Below are 27,960 nucleotides of genomic sequence, written 5' to 3'. Positions count from 1 at the left end.
TCAAGCTCGTCCATTTCAATAAAGAAACATCTTCAGACTGGCTTTGAATTTACTGTGTCTTCTAGGTCTCACTTTTCTTCAATAGGTATCTCAATATACTTTTTACATTCTTTGGTGTGGTTAGCATGAGTTTGGAGCAAAGTTTTCTCGTTGGTTTCCTGTGAGTTGCTTATACTAACCCACTTATCTTGTTCTGTGATGTTAATGTATGAGTGAAGAGCTTTGGTATTTCTATTGATGACTACATTATTGTTTCTAGTAGGAACTGTCTTTCCAAATTAATTATCTTCATCTGGAATAGAAAACACGAAAATGAAATAATACTTATACAGATCATATATCTTTCTATGTACTGTGCGTAGTTCTCTCAAAATCAACACAAAAAGAAACCAAAAGCAAGTATTCATATATTTGTTCCTCTAGACTAAGTACATATATAGCCCTAAAACATAAAGTGGTGTCACTTAAAAGAAAAAAAATGATGTCAAAATTTGATAATAAATTTTCAAAAAACTATAATGATTGTATGGTGCATTCTATAACATCAACAGGCAACTTCATATGACGTTTGTTTCCAGTGAAATATAACACAGAAGGTTAAATGTCAACACGACACTTGTCCATAACGTAAAAACTTTTTGTTTCATATCTTAATCATCTGATCTAGCTGATAATTGTGTTGTATTTGAAGATATTGAGTTATCGATCCTTGATTTAATAGTAGCAATTTGAGTAAATTGGCACTACGTAAGCGAAGCCGGTTAAGGTCTCATAAGGTTATGATTTTTTGAAAAATAGACAAAGAGTTTCAATCTAACTCTTGACCATGTTTTTCAATTAAGGAAATGTCAAAAATAATTTTTAGGTCCATTTTAGGAAAAAAGGCACGAACGTTGGTACACCAGGACAGGTCAAGCTAAAAATAGACTTTTTTTCTACTTTCACTTTTATTTTGAGTTCATAAAATAGACCCCTTTTTTGAAGCTTATTTTTCATGAAAATACTGTTTTTTCTCAAAAACAATTTTTTTGTGTGTGTCATAGATTAATATTTACCCTGTACTTGTGATGAAAAATGAAACAAAAACAGGAAAAAGCAAAAAAGAAGCGCACTTTATTTTTTAGCCGCCATGTTTTGACATACACCCGCTCAGGAATATGTAATACAAGACTGATACCTTAAGGGTTAAGGTAATTTTCCACTGTCAAATCTAGATGAAAATAATAAATCTTCAAATACAATATACGGTTATTTCCCTTCAATAAAATTGTCAAATTTCAAATAAATTTCTTTTACAATAACGTTTGTGCATGCGGTCATTCATAGAATTGATACCCTGAAATTCCTGATTTTGAAATTTAAAACATTGAATGATGCAATGAAATAAACTACGTCCTATTTGCATTGCCTCAAGGAGACCTTTCTCATAGTATTTTGGCAACACCTTAACAACCAATACAAAGAGAATTGTTCGATTTTGTAATCATTATCTTATCTATAATGTTATATGTTATAAACTAAAGAAAATACTCACCAATTCACAAAAGTAATTGACATACTTGATTGATGTTCAGTTTTATATATGTATGTGCATCTGATACTTTTAGACGTTATTTAATTAAGCAACTCCTGAATTATGGCATCGATTTCAAAAAAAAAGATTGTTCTTAACCATTAAAACACCTACCACTTCCTTGGAGTTTCAAAAAGTAATCAAAAGAATCTAAAGTGTGCTATGTAATTCATTCGAGGATGTCGTGCAGGAAAGTGCTATCTGCTATATGAGATACAAAAAGTGATTACACCATCTGTGAATTGTGTCATTTGGCGTTTTATTAAGTGTCTGTAGGTATAAGTTACACATCTAATACAGTAGTTCAAGTTCCTAACTCTTAAATAGCTACTTGAAGAAACGTTTTAAGTATGGCCTGGTCGGTTAAGACTGGTTTATTGTGTAAGTACACGAGAACGCCATGATCGATTTTTAGCACCGAAAACCCAGTCTATATCAACGAAAAACGATGGTGATTGTTCCCCATTGCTAAGGATATCAATTTTTTCAATACAGTTTTCAATACTTTTTAAATAAAACGACTTTGTTTTGTTTTGTTTTGTTTTATTATATTTTATTTTATTTATTAATTTATTTATTTATTTTTTGGGAGGGGGCTCTATATTTATGTTTTTACTTTAAAAAATCTTCTAAGAAAATACTGTATAGAATTCAAAGAAAGTTTGCATGTTTATTCCTTAGGGTACAAAATGACTGTTGGGATTTTTTTCCTAGAGCATTTAGTTTATCATTTTCGATGAAATGCTTAAACATACAGCTATCGTTTTAAATATTTTGTTGTTAACATAACGTAACCGAAACATACCATCAAGCTATTTAGTCAATCATTAATGACATTGTATTATTTATGTTGTGGTTGAGTTAATTTCCGACTGGTTAGGAGTCGAACAACTATGTGTCCACTTACAATAGTGAAGATTGAAATGGATGTTAAAAGGAGACCCCCCCCCCCCCAAGAGTTAAACACGACCATTTCTCACTCTCTGTGACCTTAACTGGCGAATATTGAAATGAGATTCTTAACATCCTTGTTGAAAAAGTTAGAATTATTGTTTACTCATGGAAAAGACTTGTTTTCAAAGTGAGTTTTCATAAAAAAAGTAATCTGCAATGACTAAGAAACTCTAAGAGGGAGGCCTTTAAAAATAATCCCTTTTACTCAACTTATTTGATGTTATCCTTAAAGCAATTAGTTTTCGGAAAAGTCGACTATGACAACTATTTGATCTTTGACGAAGGGGTATCTGAATTATTACACAAAAATGAGGTAAACTTTTATGACTTCATTTATTTGAAGCTACTTTGGTAGACATAATATATGGATAATAAGTTTAAGGTTTAAAGTTTAAAGTAGGTCATACTGTAGGTCAGACGTCCTCTTAGCCTTAAAGGATGAAGAAAATTTAGTTAAGGCTACGTCTCTAATGAAACTTTTTTTCTGCAATTTTCTTTTAATTAACGCCAATTACTTTTGTTTAAATCATCAATTAGAACAGGATGTCCTTTTGCAGGTATTGCAAACAATGAGTAAGATTTTTAATTAAGAATATAAGTACATAGCAGATGGTGATACTGCTTAAGAATTTTGAGGAACCCTTAATTGGCTGTAATCATGGTAAAGAGAGATACTGTTACCGGTTTTATAAGTAAAGACATATTGTAGGAAAGCTGTTATCGTTCACACCCTTCTTTGGTCTACGCTGCACGGACGGAGGAGTTAAATCTGACGTATCCAATGCATTTAAGCAATAAATATTTACACGCAATATTCTTGGTCTGTTTTTTACATTATTATCCAATATATTCTCTTGCTCTTTTCTGACCAAACAAATGGAAAATGAAACTTTTCATATATCAAAATTTCCCACTTCCCGTTACGTTTTGTCTATGTATACTTTTTTATGTGAATTAATAGTGAGACGTAAATAAACAATCTATCTTCATTTTTTCGTTTTTTTTTTTTCAAATATTCTTTGATAGTTTTTTGAAAATGTACATTCTTTCACAACGAACTAATAGACAAGAGAACTCGTTTATCCCCCGCACGCAAAAATTTTTATCCTATGCAAAAAGTGGTTTCCAAAATAACTAAATCAAGCCATTTGTAGACATCAAACTAAAAGAAAGAATTTATAAGAACCAAAATTAGTTAAGGATAGTCAAAAACTACTTGTTCAAAAAGACAATCTATTTAAAGATAAATCTTGATTTCTTAAACTTCGTTTAATATTTCAAATTGCTTTTCTACTTAAGAAATCAAGGAAACCAGAATTCCATAAAGTAGGAGTTATGTTATGAAAATTTCATACGCAGATGCTGAAGGGATGTTGCCAAAGATAAAAGAGAAAGTTGACATTATGAAATGAAAAGTCATCGCATTTGTCGTTTTATATGGTCAATTGTATTTCTCGACCATCGATGTAAAGTGTTTGAAAATGAAAAAAACGAGAAAATATCCCTCCTTTTTACCTGTGTTGGCATAGTTGAAATAATAGATTGCAAAATATTGACCTTCAATAACTAGTAAGTCTTGTTTTGTGGAGAAAACCAGTGGAAAATAAACTCCAGACCTTGATAAATAATAAGTTTATGCTGGCCCAAAAAATGATTGAGGTAACAAACGAGGTGTTTACAGTTACAAGTAAAAATAGAAAAGGAATTTAGAAGAGATAAAGATACAGTATCTGGATGAGGGTATACTTCAAATTTGATGAGGTATGAAGCAATGGGGAAAGGCGTATGGACATACGGATATGGGGCGATTGGAAACAGAGGCAATGGGGTATGGGCCGAATGAAAATTGGGCATGAAGCTATGGGAAATGAGGCAAAGGGCAAAACGGAATAATGTATTGGGCATAAAAAAATTAGGAATCAGAATTAATTAGGCATATTTTAATATAAAAAAATATTTACAAATATTTAAATAAAAAGTTACAATATAATAAAATTTACGATCAGCGTTCTGACAAGGATAATTGGGAATGACGAGAGTGGGAAGGTTGTTCCATAGCAAGACTGTATACAATAAAGTTAGAAATAACATCTCATGGAAAAGAGGGATATTAAGACAAAACTGACGTAAATTGTTGCAGTAAGACATTGCCGATTTTGAAATTAACATAAAGAAATGAGCACATTGTCCTCTGCTTTTTTTTCCAGAAACACCTTCCCAGCTGCTCATAAAAAGTCAAGTCAAAGTATTCAAAAGAGGAAAGGAAAACTATGATACGTTGAACAACTGAACTTTCAGTTACAATACGGAATGAAAAGTCATTGCGTTTGTATTATAGTTTGGTCGATAGTTTTCCTTTACCACTGATCTCCAAGTGAAGATCAGAAAATTAGCCTGACTTCACAGTGTCTGTAGCACCCTTTATCTCAAGTTTTTTGGGGTAGATGTGATTCATAAACTCCCCAAAACTAGGACTGTTATAAGAAAATACGTTATCTATATGGCGGAAACTGAGATTAAATAATCTAGCTAAACGATGCTCCTTCGTTTGGACCAAATCTGCTATAAAGTCACCCTCATAAGAAGGAAGGAAAAGGACAGCAAGTAGAGGAGCACAATTTGTTCCCATTTGAATACTGATCGTTTGTTAAAAAACGCGTCCACCACACTAGAAAAATATGTTAAGAATTCCAGCATTTTGAAAAATCCTCTTTAGTATACATGTACTTGGAAGATGATTTAGGATTAGTATGGGGAATCTCTACCTAGAACTACATATTTGATACTTGTATCTAGGTTAATCGTCTTTGTTGGAGTAACAGCGATGTATAATGTTTTAGAGTCAGGATTTTAAATGAGTGCGGGGGAAAATGTATAACGAGTTGAAAACTCATAGGTTTCAATGCTATTGTATTCTGATAACAATCTTGATTTAGGGTTTCCAGAAAATCTTTCGAATTTTTAAGGATCCACGTTAAATCAATACAACTACGGGAGTAACAAATGTCGTAGTAGGACTTGAGACCCTCTTTGACAGCTGTGAATATAGAAGTAAAATGTAAACAGATTTGGTTGTAAATTATTACAGATTCAGTTACCTTTCCAAGAAAGAGTAATCAAGGGAACCAAGGTTCTAGCGGTAATCAAACGAATGTAATCCAGGGACAAAGACCAGACATTGAAAACAGACATAAACAACAAAGAACATGAAGTAACTAAAACAATACATACAAAGTAACAAAAGCAAACTCGAAGTCCACTAAAAAGTGGAAACTTGGACCAGGTGCGCAGGTAGAGTAAGCGTCTTCTGCTTTTCTAGAAACATCCACCGAGTTGCTCATGAAAAATAGATGAAAGAGGTAGGAAAAACTATGTCATGTTGAACAAATCAGTTTTCTTGGCGCCGATGGATACCCTGTAACGGTCCACGTGTTCTTGATGACGACCACAAAACTTCTAAAGTGAAAAACTCAATCTTGTAGCGACATAACCCTGTACCAGAACCCTAATTGTAAGAAGCATAGCGCGATACAAAAAGTCTGCTTGGTTACGGCATGCTCTGGCATAACGTATGAGTTTTGATACGAAAACTTCATACGCAGGTGCTGAAAGTATGTTGCCACAGATAAAGAAAAGTGAACAATGCGTTATGAAAAGTACTCGGGGTTGTCGTTTAAATTGGTCTATAGTTTACCTTTACCACTGATGTAAAGCGATTGAAAACGAAGAACTGGAAACATCCCTCCTTTTTACCTAAGAAGTAAGTAATTATGTTGAAATAGTGGATGAAATAATGGATTGCAAAAAGCAATAGTGTTTTTGGTATGATAGAAATATTGACCTTCTATGTCTAGTACATCTTGCTTTGTGGAGCAAACATATGGAGGTTGACATAAATCAGTGAAAAGTCAAATGCAGACCTTGACCAACAATAAGTGGCCATTTGATGGAGGTAACAAACGAGGTGTTACAGTTACAAGTAAAAAAAAAGATAATTGGAAGAAATAAGTATACAGTACCTATATTAGGGTTAACTTTGATGAGGTATGAAGCAATGTGGAATGGGGTATGACCATATGGATATGGGACAAATGGTAAAGGGGTATCGAGCAATTGAGAATGAGGTATGGGACAAATGAAAATTGGGCATGAAGCCATAGGAAATGAAGCAAAGAGCAATACGGAATAATGTATTGGGCATAAAAAATGAGGAATCACAATTAATTTGGCATATTTAAAAAAAAATAAATATGTATAAATATTTGAATGAAAACTTATAATAAAATAACTCGGTATTATACACGGCCCGATGTTGTCTATAAATAGGGTATATGAAAAGGATAACTCGGAAGGAGGAGAGTAGGAAGATTATGCCATAGAAGGTAGAAAGGACTGTATGTAATGAAGTATAACATCTCATGGAAAAGAGGGAGAATAGGACAAAATTGACGTAAATTGTTATAGTAAGATATTGCCGATTTTGATTACGACAGGAAATCATTTTTATGGTTAGCCAGAAACCGAATGAGGGGAAGTTCATGCTTCACACGAGACAACATGTCATAGCCAAGTAGATAAAACTCCTATTGTGTCGGTTATTTCTCTCCCGAAAATATTTACACTTAAAAAGTCACAGCCCCTCTGAAATGGAAGACGTCTTGATTTAAAGAATAAGTTATTACCAATCACTCATTTTAAAAAGGTATAATTTACGAAAACTGTAACTTGATAATTAAACTTTATTTCCATTTCATATAATCATATGCTTTTATACTTTTATGCAAATAAGAAATTTCTAGAATAATAATTTCAATGTTTATTGTCAAAATGATACAGTAGTAAGCAAGCGGTACTGTTGGATTTCTTATATGCCTTCGATAATCTTATGTACAATAAATACAATACAATACAATACAATGAATTATAAGCTCCCAGGTGACTGCCCATGATTAGGAGAGGAAACATGCAACAAATCCATTACAACTTTTGTGGTTAAGAAAGGTCCCCAATCCGTACTTAGGTGTTAGATAGATTTATGACTAAAAATCATCGCGCCGAGGATAAGGAGAAAACGTCTGCTATAATGCACGAAAACCCAGGGTCTGAATGTTGTCCCTTGTTATCATATGAAAAATATATCAATAAAATAAATATGAAAAACTTTTGCAAGGACCGAAAGATGATTTCAGAGAAGAGGATCCGATTTGGTACAAAAACTCCAAGGTCGGAGAAAAAACACTCGCAAATTTCATTTAAAAAAATACTTTAAGTCAAAAATGTGATTCGTCGCGTTATGTCAAATAGTCGATGATGAGGATAAAATTCGTATTGAACAACGAGCATTACAAATGAACCTGCTAAAACACTAGCGTTTGAAATTGGACCATCCGCTTAAGCATTGCCTATTCCTATCATTTTACCTGTAGAAAATAAATAGAACAAGACAGAAATCTACTGTGGTAGCTCAATCCCGTAGTGATCTCTCTAATTAAGCTAAACAGTACAGGCCTAAATCATCCCCATTCAGTGGCACTTTACCAGGTAGTGCATTAAAACCAAGGCACAGAACAGAGCGAAAGCGCAAACAAAACTCAGTGATTTAATGAGTGTTTAAAAGTAGTGGACGTTGATGAATCTTTTTGGGGGAATTAACGGACACACCAGAATCAACAAGGGTTTTCAAATTAGTCCGTAACCATTGTTTATAAAAGAGGCTGACTTAATTATCCCAATAGTTTGCTTTAGAAACATTGTTGCCTTTCTTTGAATCTCAAGATTTCATTGAAGAGTATGTATTACTGTTTGTTATTTTGCTGCAGGAAATATATAAGTAAGTGATAATATTTTTCTCGCATTTAATTGTATTTAATGAAAAATACATTTATGGTCATTGCGTCCTTCTTTGCTCGTTTCATTTTATTTTAGAAACTAGCCATACCAGTAAGTGGGGTATGGAGAGTATGTCCGGCCTGGTGATTTTTTAGCTGGATTGCCTCTGCCCCACTGTCTTTCGACTGTCTCTCTACACAATACGCTTTATTTCGATGGATTTTGTACTTGAATTCTAAAAGATCGCAAATTCACACTGATTAACGATAAAGTGCTGGGGACGACTTAGAATTTTGATAACTTAAATGGAATTAGAGGTTTAACGGCTTTATTATAGATACCTAGAGAGGAAAGTGATATTTAATAAGATACCTCTTATAATGCAAAATACTTTTTTCGTTCTTTTGTATTATTGAGAAGATGAATCGGGTATCAATTAATCAAAAAGGCAAAATTGGCATAACGCATTTTCAATAATTGAAAATTTAATAATTCAAAAAAGTTGTGAATCCTAGAAACGACTGTCCGCAGTTATTTTCAGTTACTTTTCAAAGATTTTTCGCTTGTAGAATTGCAAAATACTTACCACAGAAAAAAACAAACAAACACATGAGAGGATGCGAGAAGCCCTGGCAACTGGAAAACTAAAAGCACGAACCCTTATTAAACCAGGTGAACCATACTTTCCCGGGAAGGGTGCGTAGTTTCCTCTCCTTGCAAGACACCAATTGTTAATATTGTTTACAAATATAACTTTGGTCAGTCGAAAGCTAACACAGGGAAATGTATACTTATCACTGTTCATTGCAGACTATCTTTGGATGCCTTTTTTAGACTTAAGCTTTCAGTACAAGGGGTACTTATCACAGTTCATTGAAGACTGTCTATAGATGCCTTTTTCACATAGTGTTAGTAGGGTTTTTGTCACTTTCGCACCTTCTCGTTTCATCTTTTTTTAGGGTTTCTTTTTTTTTTCATTTTTGGTTTTGGCATTTTGCAAATTAGTTTTCCAAACATTAATGTTGCATATAAAGTAATAGAATTTTCCGAAAATAAGCAGACGTTTCTATTAAAGCTGCATTAGCTTCCAAATTTGTTCAGTTTTGATTCTACTTAATTTTGCTGGTTCAATGAAATATGTTTTTAGTAATGTAATTGAAGCAAATAATGTCGTTAATACCAACAGGATATTGTGAAAACAGCGTTTTTTTAAATCAGTGATGATTTAATTATTTTCGAAGATTGCCCTGTGCATGTTAAAAATACTTTAATCTTGGTAAAAATAATAATAACGGATACACAGGTAAGCGCGGGTCTTGTTTCATTTTATTTCATCTATTTCTTGATTAATTTTCAAATAAATAATGACCATATTTGAGGTACAATACGTAAATATCAAAAGGATCCTTGCGTTACATTCGAACTTTTTTCTTTTACGACTTGAGTCCGTCGGTCTTCCTTGCCGTAGAATAACCACTTTTGCTTTGCAATCAGATTTCTTATTAAAGAAGCAACCCTTACAGACATTTGTGGATTAAGGTCACTAGAAGTCACATGCATACGAATTTATCTAGGTCGATTTTTTGTTTTGCAAGACAATAAATATATAGACACCTACGCCATGTATTTATTGTATTTTATTTGTGGATATTAAAGGAAATTTTACAGGAAAAGTACAATTTAGTATAAACAATTTAAAGTAAGGTATATTTTAACACAAACAAAAATTTACGAAAATGACAGCTAATGCAGTTTTAAGCATATATAACTACTAATTACTCTATTTCGCAGTACTTACTCACATTAGGTAACCTAACAAATTTGGAACCAAAAAAAATAATTTTAAAAAAATATTTGTATAGTTTGTGTCTTGACAATAATTCCCTTCAATAAATTTTAAAAGTATTTATTTCATTTTTTTTTATCTTTTTATAACACGGAAAGCAAGCAATATATAAATACGTTCTTTACAAGTTTATAGAAATATATATATAATGAAAGAGTGATCAAGGAACCAAGGTTATAGCGGTAATCAAAAGAATGTAATCCAGGAACAAAGACCAGATATGGAAAACAGACATATACAACAAAGATATAAAGTAACTAAATCCATACATACAAAGTAACACAACCATATGAGCAACTCGGACTCCACTAAAACCTGGGAGCATGGACCAGGTGCACCGGTAGGGTAAGCGTCCTCTGCTTTTCTAAAAACGCCCGCCGAGTTGCTCGTCAAAAGTCAAGCCCGGGGTAGACAAACGAGGAAAGGAAAACTATGACCCGCTGAATAAATTAGTTTTCATGGTGCTGATGGATACACCATAACGATCCACGAGTTCATGATGACGACCATAAAACTTCTGTAGAGAGGACTTCAATCTTGTAGCAACATAGCCCTGTTCCAGAACCCTAATTGTAAGAAGTCTTGCGCAATACTTAAAAGTCAGAATGTGAAAACACTAAACATAGACGATCTACAAATACTATATAGGGCACCAAATATGATAAATTGCAAATAAAAACTGAATTTAAGGAAAGCAAGACCTAACACAAAACAATTTAAGCACTATCTATCATGAGAACATCCATAAAAACAACATGAGTAATATCTGCTACTTGCTATATGTATATAAAAAAGATGTACAAAACTCTCGCATAATAAGATGTAATCGATACACAAATAATTCCTAGCTTTGAAATGTTTCCAGTTACAAAAGAGTAATCAGGGGAACCAAAGATGCTAGCGTAATCAAAAGAATTTAATTCAGGGACAAAGACCAGATATGAAAAACAGACACACACAACAAAGAATATAAAATAAAAAAAAACAATACATACAAAGAAACAAAAACATAAGAACGACTTAGACCCCACTTAAAAAAGGGAGCATGGACCAGGTGCACCGGTAGGGTAAGCGGAAAAACATGTTTCACCTAATTAATCGCTTGTGATTTTACAACTCTCTGTGATGGGTATACATTAAATCACATCTTAATATTTGTTGAAGTTGAAAACAAAATGTATAAACAATCAGTACCAAGAATAATCTACTTTCAATTATCAGTTAAAATTTAATACTATGCAATGAAAAATAATCAGATGCAACGTTCGTTGACACTTAAATTTTACCATCTACCTATTTTTTTGTTAATTGTCCAATAATTGAAGTGCGCTAATATCATCTCATTGTTATTTATATTTTTTATCCTTTTTGAAATTTGAAATAAAGACATTTTTCTAACATATTTACTTCAATGAAACCTTCGGATTGTAAAATGACTTGCATTTGTACTTTGATAAATTGATTTTGATCCCTTGACCTTAACAGTTAATGCATCTTCTTTTCTGAAGTAAAAATCGGAACCGACTGGAATTGATCTACGGGTACCAGGAAGAATTTTCTCTGGAAACATTTCTCGGAGTCTCGGGGAAGCTATTAGATAAATTGTGACACTTTCTATAATGTGGCCTCTGTTGCAAACATTTAGGTAGCCCGAAACACTGTAGTACCCAGATTGATGAATGCGGATAATTGTTCCATTCTCTTCTAAAGAAAAGAAATTGTTTGTACTTTCTGGTTTTAACTTCCATGGTATAAAACCATCTGTTCCTTTTCGAAAAGTCGCAAAACTGATAGAAAGTTTTGTATACGATGGTATGCTTTCTTTGTCTGATTTGCGTTCTGTTGATTCATTCATCTTGGTCCCATACAGATCGGTAAGAATGATCGGTGATATGACTAAATAAAGTAAGAAGATAGCTTTAATGAGAAGGGTTGTTTTCCGTACAAATCTTGATTTTTCTTGGCCTGGTGATAATACTAAATTGAACGGAATTTTTTTTCTCGATCCGTTCTTCATTTGTTTAGCAGATGAAGATAATGATTGATTTTCAGAGACAACATCTGAAGGCTCTTCCATTTGTACATTAATGCTTTCATGCTTGTACTCGCCTTCAGTTTGTCCTAAATTATCTAAGCTATTGTTTTCGTGTGTTTTTTCTTGATATACCTGAATACTCCCTTCATATTCATAACAGCAGCTATGCAAACTTTTAGAAATTTTCCTGTTGCTTTTCTTTAAATCGACAACAATTTCTCTTTTCGCTTTTTCAAAGAAAACAGCTTTGGTGTTTCTATTGCTGACTATATCATTGCAATCCTCTGGTAAGGTGCCTCTAATTGTAATTGAAAACTTTATTTTATCTTCATCTGAAATAGAAAATACCACATTAAAACAACATCCTCAATTCGTTAAGAATCTTATAGTTCCGTTCTCAAGGTCATTAAATCGCTTGATACGACAAGCAATGCAATAAGAATTTAATGATAGCATGGACTTGGACCTCGGGAAAATGTCAACTTAAGCTCCGAACAGCAGGTGACGATATCCGATTGTCAAACGATGTATTATTAGAATAACGTCCGAGGATTTCGAAAAGCCTATCTGTAGCGGTTAGTAAGAGATGAAACGGACCGCGGCATAGAGCTTGCAGCAAGCCTTCTCAGAAAACGCAAGAATCTTGCAAACTCGGAAAAATCTAAATGATTTTACACGACGATGTCCGATCGAAAAAGTTTTTTGATTTGTATTATGTCCAAGACTGTCTTAAAGGTTGTCTGCAGCGGTTAGTAAGATATGATTTTCTGCCGCTGCGTGGAGCTTGGTGTCAACAGTTTTAGCAATAATGTTCAAACTTTTGTTGTGTTCCTTATAACATTTCATAGGTCCAATATAGAATTTTAAAATATCTAATAACTGGACTTTTATATGAGTTGAAATTATATCAATCTATTGTAAAATAATAGTTAGATTGTAATATTATCCTTTAGTACACCGATATCTAAAAAGAAACAAAAGCAGGTTTTGTATTAAATTCAAAACTAGCAAAAAAATGCATGAAACATCTAGAGTACACAATAACTAAACCATCTTAACATGAAATCATGGCAATACAAATCAAAGGGTTTATAATTCCAATCAAATTGGCTGTAAGAAGTTCATCTATCCAGCGTAGAAAATTGATGACAAATACGTCTAACCGGTAATCGTTATTCACAAATTACCCTTAGTCGAGATACAGTGGAAGGGAAAAGGGCATAACTTTACAGTTAGAAGCCTGTTGTTTATTAAATACTGATATAAATATAAAAAAAACGGTGAAAAATACTAAAACGGTTAAAATTTACAACTTAAAAAAAAAAAGATTATTCTTGCGGAGGATAAATCATTCCACAAGAAATCATCAGAATTTTTTACATAATACACAAATGGAGTCCTCATTTCATATAACATAAGACAATTTGTTTCTTTTGAGTGTTGTAAGTATATTCAACTTGAAAAAGGTAAATTGTGGTAAGGAAGTTGAAAGAAAAGAAAATAGTTCTGAGTTAATTACCGATCAAATCTAAACTATTGGGTTAACAGGGTCACACACTTACTTGTAACCTACATTTTTTTAGGGGGGCGGGGTTTTTTGTTTCTTTGTTTGGTGTTTTTGTAGGGTGTTGTAGCTACTCGTAAGCTTTTCATATTTCAAAATAAATTCTTTTTGGTTTATAATAAAAATTATTTCCTGATCATTTGTGTATTTTAAAGAAAAAAACTGACAAATAACAAATTAAATTTGACGAAAAAATAATTCAGGTATCGTGCATGTACATTAAAAAGTATGACTGAACTTTATCCGGGTATTGTCAATATATTTTAAGCGTAGAAAGATTTAAGGTTGAAAAACTGATGAATCATCGCGACATCTGAACTATAAACATTTAAATATTGCAAATTTTATTTCTATAAAATAACAGTTACTTGATCTACACATTTACAAGAATTAAGCTTTGTACTTTTTTTTCACCGATAAAGTTACCTTTTTTAGTTTGAACACCCGCCTTATGCTCTTACGGGGTAGACTAAAAAGGAAAACTATGACACCGTGAACAAATTAGTTATCATTACGAAGTTGGAAACATCCCTACCTAATGAACATAAAAAAAATTGCAGCGATGACTTTTGTCTTTTACTTACTTAATCCTGTTTCAAAAGACTAATAGTAAAAAGTCGAGCGCGGAACAAATTGTCCACGTAGCTTCGGCAAGCTATGGCATAACATATGACATCTAACTACTTATCAAATTTCAATCTATATGTAAAATATTCTTTGAAATATTTGAATCCCTGGTGAATCCACGAATTCTTTTTTTTTTTGACAAGCCTGTTAAGGAACTTCAAAAATGGTCGCAAAACAAAATTAATCCGAAGAACAACAATCACATTGCTTTTGTAACATCAAGTCAATTAAGGGACGGAGCTTCACCAATGTCCTATTTATGGACAGTATCCGAAAACCAATCTTCGAAACAGAGGTTGGTAGCTCCTTCGCCCCTGTACTAGTGTTTGTTTGAGATACAAGGACCTCTGTTTTTTGAATGGTTCAAAATAGTGTAATAGAAAGTGTCACATACTATAGATGGTCGAGACATCAGTGATATAACAACACAGCGTTGATTTATCAACAGTCAAATGTTATTGGAATGCAAATAGTTCCGTCCCTCAAAGGCAAGACCTAAAATCATATTATTGTTGAAATGTCTAGTATAATGATAATGAGATCATGTCTGCTACTAGAGTATAATATGATGAAAAAAAATGATGGTTTATTTAACGTAATTGTACAAACGAGGCATGAGAAGACTTACCGAAAACATCATTGTTGTCATTATTATTCAAACAGAAAACCATATTTTCAATTGTTTTGTGCTTCGGAAGACTAACATTAAACACTTTAAATTATTATTTTTTTTTTTGGTAATTTCCACAAATTTATGTTTAATTTAAGACTTGAGTAATATAAGGAAGCATTTAATTTTGAAATACAAAATACCGATAATATATATTTCAAATTTAGATATGCAGTACAAGTGTAATTCATCTTCTCATCAGCAGCATTAGACACAAACAGAACGATCTTAATCATAACATACACAGTATACAAGAAGTACTCAAAGCTTAATCTGTTGAAGAAAGAAGCCAAATCCATCACCGAGAGCTTTTACCATATGCAATACAGGGAATGAAGACTCGGTGTTTTAGGTATTTTAAAATTTGTAATACTGCAAATTTTTAAAAACATGATTGATAAAATCTGATATAATTTTATGTCAGACAAGTCTACTGGATTTTTTAATATCCTCGAGGACTTATTGTCGACTAGCAATATATACACTATATTTTATAAAATACAAATAAAATAGCAACCATATATATTGCATATTTCGATATGCTGTACACGTGTTTCATGGAGAAACTTCGCACCAGCAGCATTAGAATCAAAGATAAAGGAAGATCTAAATCTAAGAATTAATTGTATATGAGAAGTACTCAAAAGCAAAAACTATCAAAATAGGAATTCATAACCGAGAGGGTTTCTTTTTTTAACATTAAGTCAGTTATATTATCAGCACAATTCTTTAATATTTACATTTTTTCTTGATCCTCTTCTTCTGTTTTTTTTTTTTACGGAAACAGGAACGGAAGACAGTGCGTCACTGAAGCTCTTCTAATGAAATTGTGTTCATAGCTCCAAAATTGAGCAAGGAGAATTCTATAAATAATTCTGGCGCAAAATTATCTAAATATTTGTTCGAAGTTTCGTTATTCTTACCTTTGTTTACAGTCAATGAATGTTGTTCAGTTGATTTGAGACCCCTTGATAATAAATTTTTAACTCAGTTAGGTTACTACTAATTGTCAAGGCCTCGATAAAATAACAGGCACAAGTACAGTGAAATATGTTTAAACCGAAACCAAAACAATCCGAAACCCTGTCTAAAACAAACACATTATTAAGTCCCTTCCATTTAGACCTGGATAAACTGGCTAATTCGAACAAGTTATACTGTCCAAAAGAGGTTCGGCTAAGACAAGTTTTACAGTACATTTTTTTTTATTGTAAACATAACTTTCTAAAAGTATACAATGAAGTTTTCTCTCCGAAATCTATTATTTAAAACAATATAACGAAATGCAATTTTATAAGGAAATAAAAAAAAATGAAATAAGAAATAATTTCATACTAATGTGTATTAATACACAAAATAATAAAAAAAAAGTATAAACAAACAAAATTCAAACGAAAAATACTAAATGATTTGTGTTTAATTATAGACCAAGTTATATGACATTAATTTTATGGTTCACACAGACACAGACGTGGTCTTATACCAACTCGTGTTGCCATTAAAAAATGTAGGCCTTAAATTTCAAGCTAAAGAACAAAGTGCAAATCCAGTATTTCCAGTATTAAAAAAAATGAAACTACATTTTAACTTACTTGCTTAATGTAAGATCACACAACGGTCAGTTCAATTGAGTTTTTCGGGTTTAGGTTGTTCACTGTATAATGCTTCTACATTCACGAAAACTGAAATCTAATTGACTGATTAGAATGGTAAATTTTAGTACAAGCAGAATACTGTATTACACTCATTGAGACGTTCACGTTTCCCATTTTAGCGTTCGTGCTTCGTTTATCGTGCGTTTACACATCGTTTTGCGTTCGTTTAAACGCACGATAGAAGCGTTCGTTTATTTTTGTAATTAGATTATTTCCTTGATTTTACTGTTATTATTATGTTTTTTACTATTATTAATTTATATAATTTCATTAATTTTATTTTATTTTTTTCTGTCTTTGTTACATGTCATTATCATTATTTTTACGTCGTTCGTCTATCGTTCGTTTAAACGTACACTAGGGGCGTTCGTTTATCGTAAGGAGTGTATTAAATCCTACAGGCACTGCCTGAATAGAACAATTAGTAGTAAGTCAAATTCTTTCTTCAGTATTACTAAGTATATTATAAACTCAATGCAAGTCAACATTTTAAGAGGTTAACGATCAAAAGAACCTATTGAGCATGCTCAATTACCCCAAGCCGTCAAATAGAAGGAGAAGTTGGTTTAGATCGTAGATCGTCTGTTTTATGTGTTTACATTCAGGCAATGTTTAGGGATGATTTTAACGTACTGGAATCATCCCACTGCTGACGGCTTGGGTATTTTTTGCCGATATTTGAGGTCGGAATTTCTATTAATTGTGCAATTGAAATAAAAAAAGAAAATACAATCTTGACACTTTTGACTGTTTCAATGAAAAGATGTCACAGTAGGGCATTTCAAGATATAAATTTCATAGGAAAATCAGAAGTTTGGAACTACCTACTGTCTTCTTACTAAATGCCAAATTCATGAAATTCTATTAAGTAGTTTCAGAATAATTGCGATGACAAATGAAGAACCGACTGACCAATAGACATGCTTAAATTGATAAACTGACAAAATGTTTCGGAACATATTTTAGTTTCAGTTAACATGATTTGATTTTTTCTAAGGCCTGTATCTCTTTCGTTGTGTGGTCTAGTTTATGCAACCCGATATTCTCTAAGTTAGGGATGATTTTAACGTACTGGAATTATCCCACTGCTAACGGCTTGGGTATTTTTTTTGCCGATATTTGAGGTTGGAATTTCTATTAATTGTATATTATTTCTATAATTATTCTATTAATTGTATATTATTTCTATAATTATTCTATTAATTGTATATTATTTCTATAATTATTCTATTAATTGTAGATTATTTCTATAAATTATAATATCATTTGGCTAGATCCTTCAATCTCAGTTTCCACTACATAGATGACGTATTATCTTTAAACAATCCTAATGTCGGGGATTTGTCACATCGCATCTACCCAAAAGAACTTGAGATAAAGGATACTTCAGACACTGTGAAGTCAGCCTCATATCTTGACCTACACTTCGAAATCGATGGTAAAGGAAAACTATTGACCAAACTTTACCACAAACATGATGACTTTTCATTCAGAATTGTCAACTTTCCTTTCATCTGTGGCAACATCCCTTCAGCACCTGCGTATGGAGTGTTCATATCATAACTCATACGTTATGCCAGAGCTTACCGAAACTACGCAGTTTTTTGTATCACACCAGAACTCTAACAAATAGGCTTTTGAAACAGGGTTATGTTGCTACAAGATTGAATTCATCATTACAGAAGTTTTATAGTCGTCATCATGAACTCGTGGATCGTTATGGTGTACCCATCTGCATCATAAAACTGATTTATTCAAAGTTTTCCTTTCCTCGTTTGTCTACCCCGGACTTGACTTTTTATGAGCAACTCGGCGGGTGTTTCTAGATAAGCAGAGGACGCTTACCCTACCGGTGCACCTGATCCATACTTCCTGTTTTTAGTGGAGTCCGAGTTGCTCATTTGCTTTTGTTACTTTGTATATATGATTTTAGTTACTTTATATTCTTTGTTGTGTATGTCTGTTTTCCATGTCGGGTCTTTGTCCCTGGATTACATTCTTTTGATTACCGCTATAACCTTGGTTCCCTTGATTACTGTTTCAAAACCGTTTGTCTTTATACAGTTATTTTATCACCTAATGATCCGACATTCTCCCAGTCGGTCTAATGGCTTATTATAGCATCACTCTTCAGAATTTCTCTGTAAAACAATTTACTAGAAATTTTGGCAACTTCTTTTGAGTTTCAATTAAATCACGAGTTTGGGCGGAGCAGTAAACTGCAGTCACAAGTGCATTAGTCATAACAAGTCCTTTAAAATGCAAAAAATAAAGTTCATACTAAATTTACATGCTTTAAAGTTATCTTTCATTACGATTTTTTTAACAGTGTTTAAAAGGAAAAAGACAATTATTATGTGACACGAAGTGTCTGAAAAGTGCACATACTTCATACGTCATTAACAACTATAGTGAGAGTACAAAAATACCAATCATATTAATTTTGCAAATTTCGGTGCTATACATGAGCTAAATATTAAATAAATTGTTCGCACAAATTACTCCTAATCAAAGAAATAGTATGTTATAGATGTCTAATACATGACTGTTTAGTCTTTTACTGTTTCTGACTAAACAATAAGAATGAAGTTTTTGGGTTCATAACATATTGGAATTAACTATTCGTTGAAATTTGTATAAAAAATGTTTACTGGATTTATAATAATTAATTCTTTGAAATATTTTATATTCTTCACAACTTAATTGGTTATATGTAATATGTAGGAGGCAAAAAAATAAAAGTTATTATCCCACCCTTAGGCAGAATTGGCAGTAAGTATTTCAATTTCTATTGCATTAGCGATTAGGCTGGTAAAACATAAATATAACTAAACGAACTATGTGGTTAAACTTCCTTATTTATATACAGTGAAACCTGTATAAACCGAACCATGAATTATTCAATTATTCGAAAACCTGTCAAATTAGACCGGTTCAAATTACATACTTTTAAAAAATTGAAATGGATTTTATACTAGGACAGAAACAAAACATCTGTCTAAACAGAAACCTTTTAAAAATCAATAAAGATTTCGGTTTAGACAGGAGGTAGACTTAGGGTAAGGGATATAACTCTTGAAATCAGTGATACGTTTACATTATATTCAATTTCTCCAAAGCCTATCAAGCTTTTATTTGAAGCAGAATGAAATCACCCCAAGTTACATAGATGCATACATGATATCTATGTAAAATGGTTGATACAAACGTACAATTGATTTGTAAGAGTTATGCCCCTTACCATAGTCTACCTCCTTAGGAAAAGTCATAAATGGCTTTGAAGACAATCATGTTAAGCTAACAATACAACAAAGGCACATAGCTTCTTTTTATATTTTTATATATATTCACCTGGTCAAATTTTGGAAATTTGCTAATCGTTTTTAAGTGAATATTTAAGATTTCTTTAATAGGACAAATTACGTCCGTAAAGTGTAAAATGTTGTTAAAATTATGTGATATTTCATATCTCTGCAAGTATACAATGTACACGTTAAACACTTCAAAATATCGTGTAAATCACAAATGAAAATTCAGTTGGTTCATTTTTTTAATGTAATAAATTTCAAAATTCTTCTCCTCTTAAACTACTAAACCAAATGTGACCAAACTTGGAATGAATGTTCCTTTAGGTATTCTGCATAGAAGTGGCGCGGCGATTTTTGACACGTCGAAAAACATGACCGCCATAACTTAAAATAAAACATAGGGGTCGGACAGAATTTGTTTGCATATATATCGAAAACCGCAAGGTTAATCAAAATTCTGAAATTCTGACTAAGTAAAAGTGTACAAAATATAAACCTGTTAAACCATGTTGGAGTTAGTGCCCTTTTACGACGTCCTAAAAAAAGAACCTTGCTTTGTCAAGTAAGGTGAGCGATTCAGACTAATTTCATTTGCTTGTTTTGACTTAAAACAGAGGCAGCACTTTGGCCTTGATCTTTTAACCTTGACAGAAGGATGTTTTCTACATGGCTGTTGTCATACACAAATGATATCAACATCCCTAAGATTGTGTAAGCTAGTTTTTTTGTACAACTGCAAGTATAAAGCGTGCACAACATGTAATATACCAAATTTAACTCAACATATTATAAATCCGTTAATTAATAATTCATTAATCAATTCAGATACGATCATGTAACCTTGACCTATAACCTCGAAAGAAGGAAATTTTTCGAACACAAATGATGTCACCATCTACAATACTATGCATAATGTCTAAAAATAGTAAGTTAATAGTACAATCCATTCAGTTCAAAATGTTTACAGTTTAATTATGAAGTAAGAAAAAGTAGGAAAAAAAGATACAAAATGAGTGGAAAACAAATGACAAAACCCAACCAAGAACTTAAAAAAGATAGCAGTGGAGGTACATGTAAACCACAACACAAAGAATGTAATTCACTTTCAATGATTGAAATAAATTCTTACTATGAAAAGTTGCAAATGGAAACGTGTTTCCTAGACTTGCCATTGTTCATATGAATAACTTAATAAGTTAAAACTATATTTATCTTCCTGTTTCCATGACGTAGTTTTGTTCAAGAAAAATAAACAAACCCACCAGATAATTGGGTTTATCCAAAATACCAATTATAAACTGTATTTCTTAGTAAAAAAACAAATATCTTTAAAAGTGAACATTTAAAAGCTAAACGGGCACATAAAGAAGAAACCTTGAATTGTTGTGTGCTTTAAACCTTACATTACAAACACATTTAATAAATTAGTATGAGAAATGGGCATAGTAATTTGGTTTTTTTTGTTTTGTTTTTTGTTTTTTGTTTTTGTTTTTGTTTTTTTTTTGTTTGTTTGTTTTTGTTTTTGTTTTTGTTTTTTTTTTTGTTTATTTGTTTTTTTTTCAGCTGTTTGCAGTTTTCATAGTCTAATACACAGCTGAAATATTTGTACTTCTACACTGCAGTAAAAAAAAATATACTAAAGTATAAACAATGCTTTAAGACTATTTAATTTAGAATATATAGGCATATAATGTGTAAGCATCCAACAGAAATATCACGATCTTAAGTACATAGACAAAACATATAAACTGCACACAGAGGAAACTTAAAGCTGGTACAGATATAAGATGCTTCGGAATGAAGGTATGTCAACCAGCATCACCTTGCACATTGCTAGTTGATAATACCCGGTTAGCGTAAAATTTGGTTGGTTGTCACGCTGGGCTGGTAGAATGTGGAAATGCCAACTAAAGAAATTATGTCTCATCTATGATAGAATCTTCCACTTCCACTGCAGTTTATTATTTTCAATATATTTTATCACAAACGGGTAGCATAGAATTGCCACAGGTCAAAATCGGTAAAATCAGTAGTCCAAACAATACAAAAGATATGAACAATAAATAAGTCAAAATAAAAGATATAAATACAATTGTATTAAAGAAATCGTAAACACGAGCTTTGTTTACATTATGAAATTCATCATCTATAATGAATATATGTTTATCAGAAATATCGGTAATAAATTTTTTGGCATCGTGTGAGAGGTATTTTTTATAACATATTGTTCTAAAGCCTGTCTCTCAGGCCATAATAGCGTATTAAGAAGTAAGAATAGTCGCTACTGGCTCTGTCAACTCATACCTTTAGACCTAAGAAAAATTGCATGGAATGCGTATTTATTACTGCACCAGAAAGGGAAATTTATATTTTAAAATAAAAAAAGTCTCGTTTGTCATAATATATTTTGTACTATGACTACTGTCGTCAAATGGACTAAAAAAGAAAGGAGGAAGCTGTGTTAGCAGTTTTTTTAATTTGTAGTTCTGGCGGGCGAAAAAAACGGAAGCCATTCGTCAAATTTACGATTATTAATGTAGAGAACATCGTCAGTATATCGATATGTAAAATTAAAGGATCTTGCCACTTTCATCTTTTTTGTCACAAAATTTTGAAGGTACTATTTATCTGAATAAAGAAACAGATCAGATAGGAGAATGACACAAATACTGCCCATTTGAATGCCGTTATTTTTTGTAATACTTGTTAATAGTTAAAAGTATTACGGGTAACAGTGTTGGTGTAACTGTACCAGACAAAAGGGACAGATTGTTTTTTGAAATATGGCGATAGTTTAATCATTACTTCTTTTCGATTAAGAATGTTAGTGATGTTGATCGCATCAATATATTTATTTGCAAATGAAATGTGCAAACATTTACTATTGTTTTCATAAAGGGCTTCTATCTGAAAGGTTTGAAAAGTCGGAAAGAAGCCTCGTCACAAAGACATCTCGTCAAACTGAACTCGGACGAAAAAGTGTCAAGTGCCTCTTCTGTCAAATGCCAAATCTCGACCGTTATTGATCATTTTTAACTGGCAGTGAGTGGAGATTAGTAAGTAATCCAATGATTGCGTCTAGACGAAGTATTAAAAAATTGTTGAACGTTTGCATGCGAAAACTAATGTTGTGTCGTTAATAATGAAAATAAAAACTACATGCTGAATTATGGCAAGAGTAAAACTTTAATTCAAAATGTTTCTTTTTTCAGAATTTTCCTTGTGTCCAGTGATCTATCTATTTCACTAATGGAATAATTCTTTAACTTTTAATAGCAAAGTGTAGTTCTGGAATGCCAAATAGTTCTCCTGTATTCCATAATTACCGTTATGATAAATGAAAATTAAGACAAAAGCATAACTTGTATAAAGACGTCTAATTATCATCAAATCAATCAATTCTGAAGACAGTATCTGCTTATCATATGAATTCATAACTACCAAAAAGGAATTTACAGAAAGGGCTTTGATAAACTTGTACAATAGAGGAAACGTATCTACTGGCGTCAATGCCAAGATAATCTGTTAAATATGAACAATAAGGACTCTAAACAATTTTGGAGAAAAATGGGTAATATTAGTATTGGTAATGAAAGACAGTCCTCCATTCCCAATGAAGTTGTATTGCCGGATGGTACTTTTACAAACAATATGGACTCTGTATTAAATATATGGAAAAATTGTTTTTGTACTTTACTTAATCAAAATTCCAACAATGAATTAGCTACAAATGTAAATTTGAATGTTGAAAGTTATATAGTATGTGATTTTCTAGACAAAGCAATTATTTTTGAAGAAGTTTTTAATGCTGTCATGAGAGCCAAAAATGGTAAAAGTGCTGGTATAGATTTAATTCAGGCTGAATTATGTAAAATTATACAGTTATTAACATCTTAACAAAATTGTTTGATTTGTGTTTTAAAACTGGTAAATTCCAAAAATTTGGAATAAAGGTATTATTACTCCTATTCCTAAATGTTCTAGCTCAGATCCAAGAGGTCCATTGTCATATAGAGGTATTACTTTAGCACCATGTGCATACAAACTTTATTGTAGTGTATTGAATAATAGATTGGTAAAATGGTTAGAAGAAAGGGAGATAATCAATGATGAACAAAATAGTTTTGTTAAAGGAAGGAGTACAATTGATCATGTGTCCACTTTTACATTAATTGTTGAAAGTAAAAAGAAATGTAAATTGTCAACTTTTGTTTCATTTATAGATTTTAAAAAGGCATATGATTCCATAGATAGATCATTATTGTTTAATAAATTAAATGATTTGGGTTGAAGTACTAAGTTTATGTTTGCCTTGAAAGCCATTTATTCAAATGTAGAGTGTTGTGTTCGTTTCAATGACAATACTACAGATTGGTTTAATGTAAAGAGTGGTTTGAAACAGGGTTGTGTTTTGTCAACTGTAATGTTTAATATTTTCATTAATAATTTAATTACTAATGTAAAAGAATTAGATATTGGTATAGATATTGATGGTCAAATGGTTGCTATTGTGTTATATGCAGATGACTTAATTCTTATGTCAGAAAATGGAGAAGATATGCAAAAACTGCTAGAAGTTTTAAGTGTATGGTGTAATAATAATTGCATGAATATTAATTTTAATAAATCCAAAATGATTTAAATTTAGAAACCAATCAATACCAAGATCTGAATGTACTTTCCAGATCAATGGTGAAAATATAGAATATGTATCAAGTTATCAATATTTGGGACTGGTTTTAAATGAATTTTTAGATTATAATGTAATGGCCAAAGCAGTGGCTAAATCTGCCAGTCAAGCACTAGGTTTACTTATCGTAAAATGTAAAACTTTTGACGGTTTCCAACACAATATTTTCACTAAACTATTTGACACTTTAGCTGGGTCAGTAATTAATTATGGCTAAGCAATTTGGGGCACGAAAGAGTTCTCCTGTATTTCAGCAGCTCAGAACCGAGCCATGAGATTTTGTATGGGGGTTGGAAAATACACCCCTAATGATGCAGTAGCTGGTGATATGGGTTGGAAACCCTCAAACGTTCGATAATGGGTTAACGTTTTTAGACACTGGTCCAGATGTAATAAAATTGATGTAGATATAATTAATTATAAAGTTTTTAAGTGGTCTATTAGAAAAGGCAGTTATAGGATTAAAAACTGGAGTTACCAAGTTACAGAAATGTTAAAATTTTATAATAAGAAACAATTAATATAGAAGTAAATATACTTGATAAGAGTACCATATGTCAATTAGAGGAAAAAATGTTTGATAACTATAAAACTGACTGGTGTAACAGAATGGGTCAATATGACCAAGGTGATAAATTAAGAACATATAAATTGTTTAAATTTTCAAATTTTACTGAACAATGTTTGTTGCAAAATATACCTTTAGGTTTTCGTAGTGCAATTGCAAAATTTAGATGTGGTGTAGCGCCTTTAAAGATTGAAACTGGTCGTTATGAAAGGTTAGCATTAAACCAAAGATTATGTCTTCGTTGTATTGATATAGAGGTTAAAAAACGTGTAATATTAACATGCCCATTGTATGACGATCTAAGACAGTCACTATTTTTAGATATTATTAGTTGTAATGAAAATATTTTGCCATTGTCTGATGATGATAAATTTTTATTTTTACTTAACAATGAAAATATATGTAGCTTAGTTGCCAAAACCTGCCATAGTATTTTACTGAGAAGAAATAGTATTTCATGTCATTAATCTATGATACTTTTTATAAATCGTACCTTTTTTTAACTGTATTTAAGATTTATATATTACTATGGTCTCAATAGTTTCTCATAATTCTTTATAGCATGGCTCATGCATTTTAATTTGTATGTTTTATCTATTATTGTTATCATGTTTTATATGAATGTATGTGGTGAGATTTTAATAAACTATTGAATTGAATTACATAACTGTTCTGTTACAGTCTACATAATTTATATAATTACGTTAACATAAATTGATCGCCAAAGACATAGATGAACTCTTTTGCGAAAATTATGTTGAGCAATATGGGTTATCTTCATTAAAGTGAGAGAAAAAAACAGTTCACATAGTCACCAAACATGGGGTGACATATGTTCTTTATGTAATTTGAGAATAAAGCAAGTTATGAACGGATAAAAATTAATGTTTTATAGTGATCTGTGGTTTTAAAAAGTTGCAAAGTATAATTCAACTAAATTTTTCAGATTTATTTTATCCTTACCAAACCTAAAATACTACTATAATTGGTATCCTTATCATTTATATAAAATTCTGAAAGACCATGTTATTTAAAATGTTTACAAGATTTCTTGACTCATCACCATTTTTTTATTTACATTATACAAAGGTAAATATGCACTTAAAAACTTTAACCAACTTGCAGAAGCATCAACGTTTAATGGATCCGTAAGGGGACTTATTGTTCTTGCGTCTTTGTTTAAGGTTCAAAAAGTTAGTTTGGGGTGTTATTGAATAAAATGTTAGGTTTTCTTGAATATGATTGTACCGTTATTTGCATACAACACAAATCATGACAGCAAAAATAACATTTTTGTTTGCTAGAAAGTCCTGATCAGTTTTGCCGTCTCGTCATTAGAATTATCTAAATTAATTTCCTAAATATTGATAAAATAGATGTTAGTATGGTAAGATTGAAAAAATGTCATTTTTCATATAATACCAATATGGTGTGTCCTTATTTCTATTTTTATTATATTGTGTCATTATTATTATTTATTATAAAGTTATGATTTAACGATGCTGTAAGATTTTACGGGTTAATGATAACACAGCAAGGGGTTGTAATAAACATTTATACTACCAGTATGATATCAGGGTATCGATTTTCATCAATTTGATTTAGTAGTAGCACACACGGCTATCATAGGGTATGAGACATAACTCATGAAATCAGTGATATGTTTGTATCACATTCAATTTCACTAAAGTCTTTCAAGCTTTCATTAGAAACGGAAGAAATCAGTCCAGGTTACTTTGATGCTTACATTAGATTGATGTAAAATGCTAAATACAAACGTTCCAATGATTTCTAAGAGTTGTGTCCCTTACCTAAGGTCTACCTCCTTGAGTCATGTGCAGAGTGTCGTCCTAATAAATTGTCTACAATTAATACAAGGACTAAGTAATAAATTGGACATGAGGCAATATGATTTGATCATGAATAGTATAGTAATATTAAAATCTATATGTAAACGTTCAACCATATTTCAATGCGTACTGGAGAAAGGATGGTTTATTTGATTTTATGGGATTAGGGACTAGAATTTTAAGAGTAAGACGACATGATTTGTCATTCACAACAACCTTTTCAAATATAATTTCTAGGGCTAACTTATATACTTCCTGACAAAGCCTTAAATGGTAAGCTACCACTAACCAATAAAAAATGATCATTTTTACCAATCAGAAACCATTGATTGAACTCTCAACAATGTTTGTATAGGTTCTAATCAACTCATCATTATTCGTATGAGATATGTCATCAATGATTAACTTAGTCTTAGCTTGAAAGAGGTAAAATTAAAAAGACCTTCATCATCTTCTTTTCATATAATTTTTAAGACTATTTTTCTAACATTGTATAAAACAGGTATAATATGAAATATAAAAGTACTTACCCAATCTTTTCTGTATAAAGAAAGAATAATCGTGGACTGACGACATCATATGTGTTTCAGTAATTGTGAAATCGTCCAACATTTATATTTTTCATGGTCACACTTTCCTCACATAAATAGTATCGAACTTAATCAAAACATCTTTAATATCCTTTAATTTTTAAAGTGTCTTGAACACTTTTTCTTTTCTGTATGTAGGTGTAAACTGGAATATATTTCTGATAGACGTCATATTGTTAGGTCAAACTTTCAGCTCCGAAA

At 31.6% G+C, this 27,960-nt stretch overlaps 1 protein-coding gene and 1 pseudogene across 5 annotated transcripts; one reads left to right on the top strand and one right to left on the bottom strand.

Moving 5' to 3' along the window:
- Positions 1-165: 165 nt before the first annotated feature.
- On the bottom strand, positions 166-27,960 carry LOC148621460 (uncharacterized). Of its 5 annotated transcripts, XR_015921188.1 has the most exons (3): positions 15,839-16,683; positions 14,823-14,923; positions 7,259-12,569 (listed from the first exon to the last, which is right to left on the bottom strand). XR_015921188.1 is itself a non-coding variant. In XM_088575884.1 (2 exons), exons 1-2 carry the CDS (start codon positions 27,779-27,781, stop codon positions 11,611-11,613), a joined length of 1,041 nt encoding a protein of 346 aa, XP_088432010.1. In that variant the 5' UTR covers positions 27,782-27,960; the 3' UTR covers positions 7,259-11,610. The 5 variants fall into 5 exon arrangements, 3 of the variants coding, with proteins under 3 accessions (XP_088432010.1, XP_088432012.1, XP_088432011.1); XR_015921189.1 differs by lacking the exons at positions 7,259-12,569; positions 14,823-14,923; positions 15,839-16,683 and adding exons at positions 166-292; positions 21,191-21,287; XM_088575884.1 differs by lacking the exons at positions 14,823-14,923; positions 15,839-16,683 and adding an exon at positions 27,700-27,960.
- LOC148621461 (uncharacterized) lies at positions 24,354-25,786 on the top strand (annotated as a pseudogene).

This window comes from Perna viridis, chromosome 3 (genome assembly GCF_037379345.1).
Source record: "Perna viridis isolate PV_CMFRI_1.1 ecotype Kerala chromosome 3, ASM3737934v1, whole genome shotgun sequence".
Lineage (NCBI taxonomy): Eukaryota > Metazoa > Mollusca > Bivalvia > Mytilida > Mytilidae > Perna > Perna viridis.
Note: the sequence above shows the minus strand (reverse complement) of the source record. Positions and strands in the feature narration are given on the sequence as shown.

Coding starts and splice junctions, on each gene's coding strand:
- LOC148621460 (XM_088575884.1), bottom strand. CDS start 27,781: ATGTTGGACGATTTCACAATTACTGAAACACATATGATGTCGTCAGTC. Junction 12,570..27,699: donor CTTTATACAGAAAAGATTGG/GTAAGTACTTTT, acceptor TTTCTATTTCAG/ATGAAGATAAAATAAAGTTT.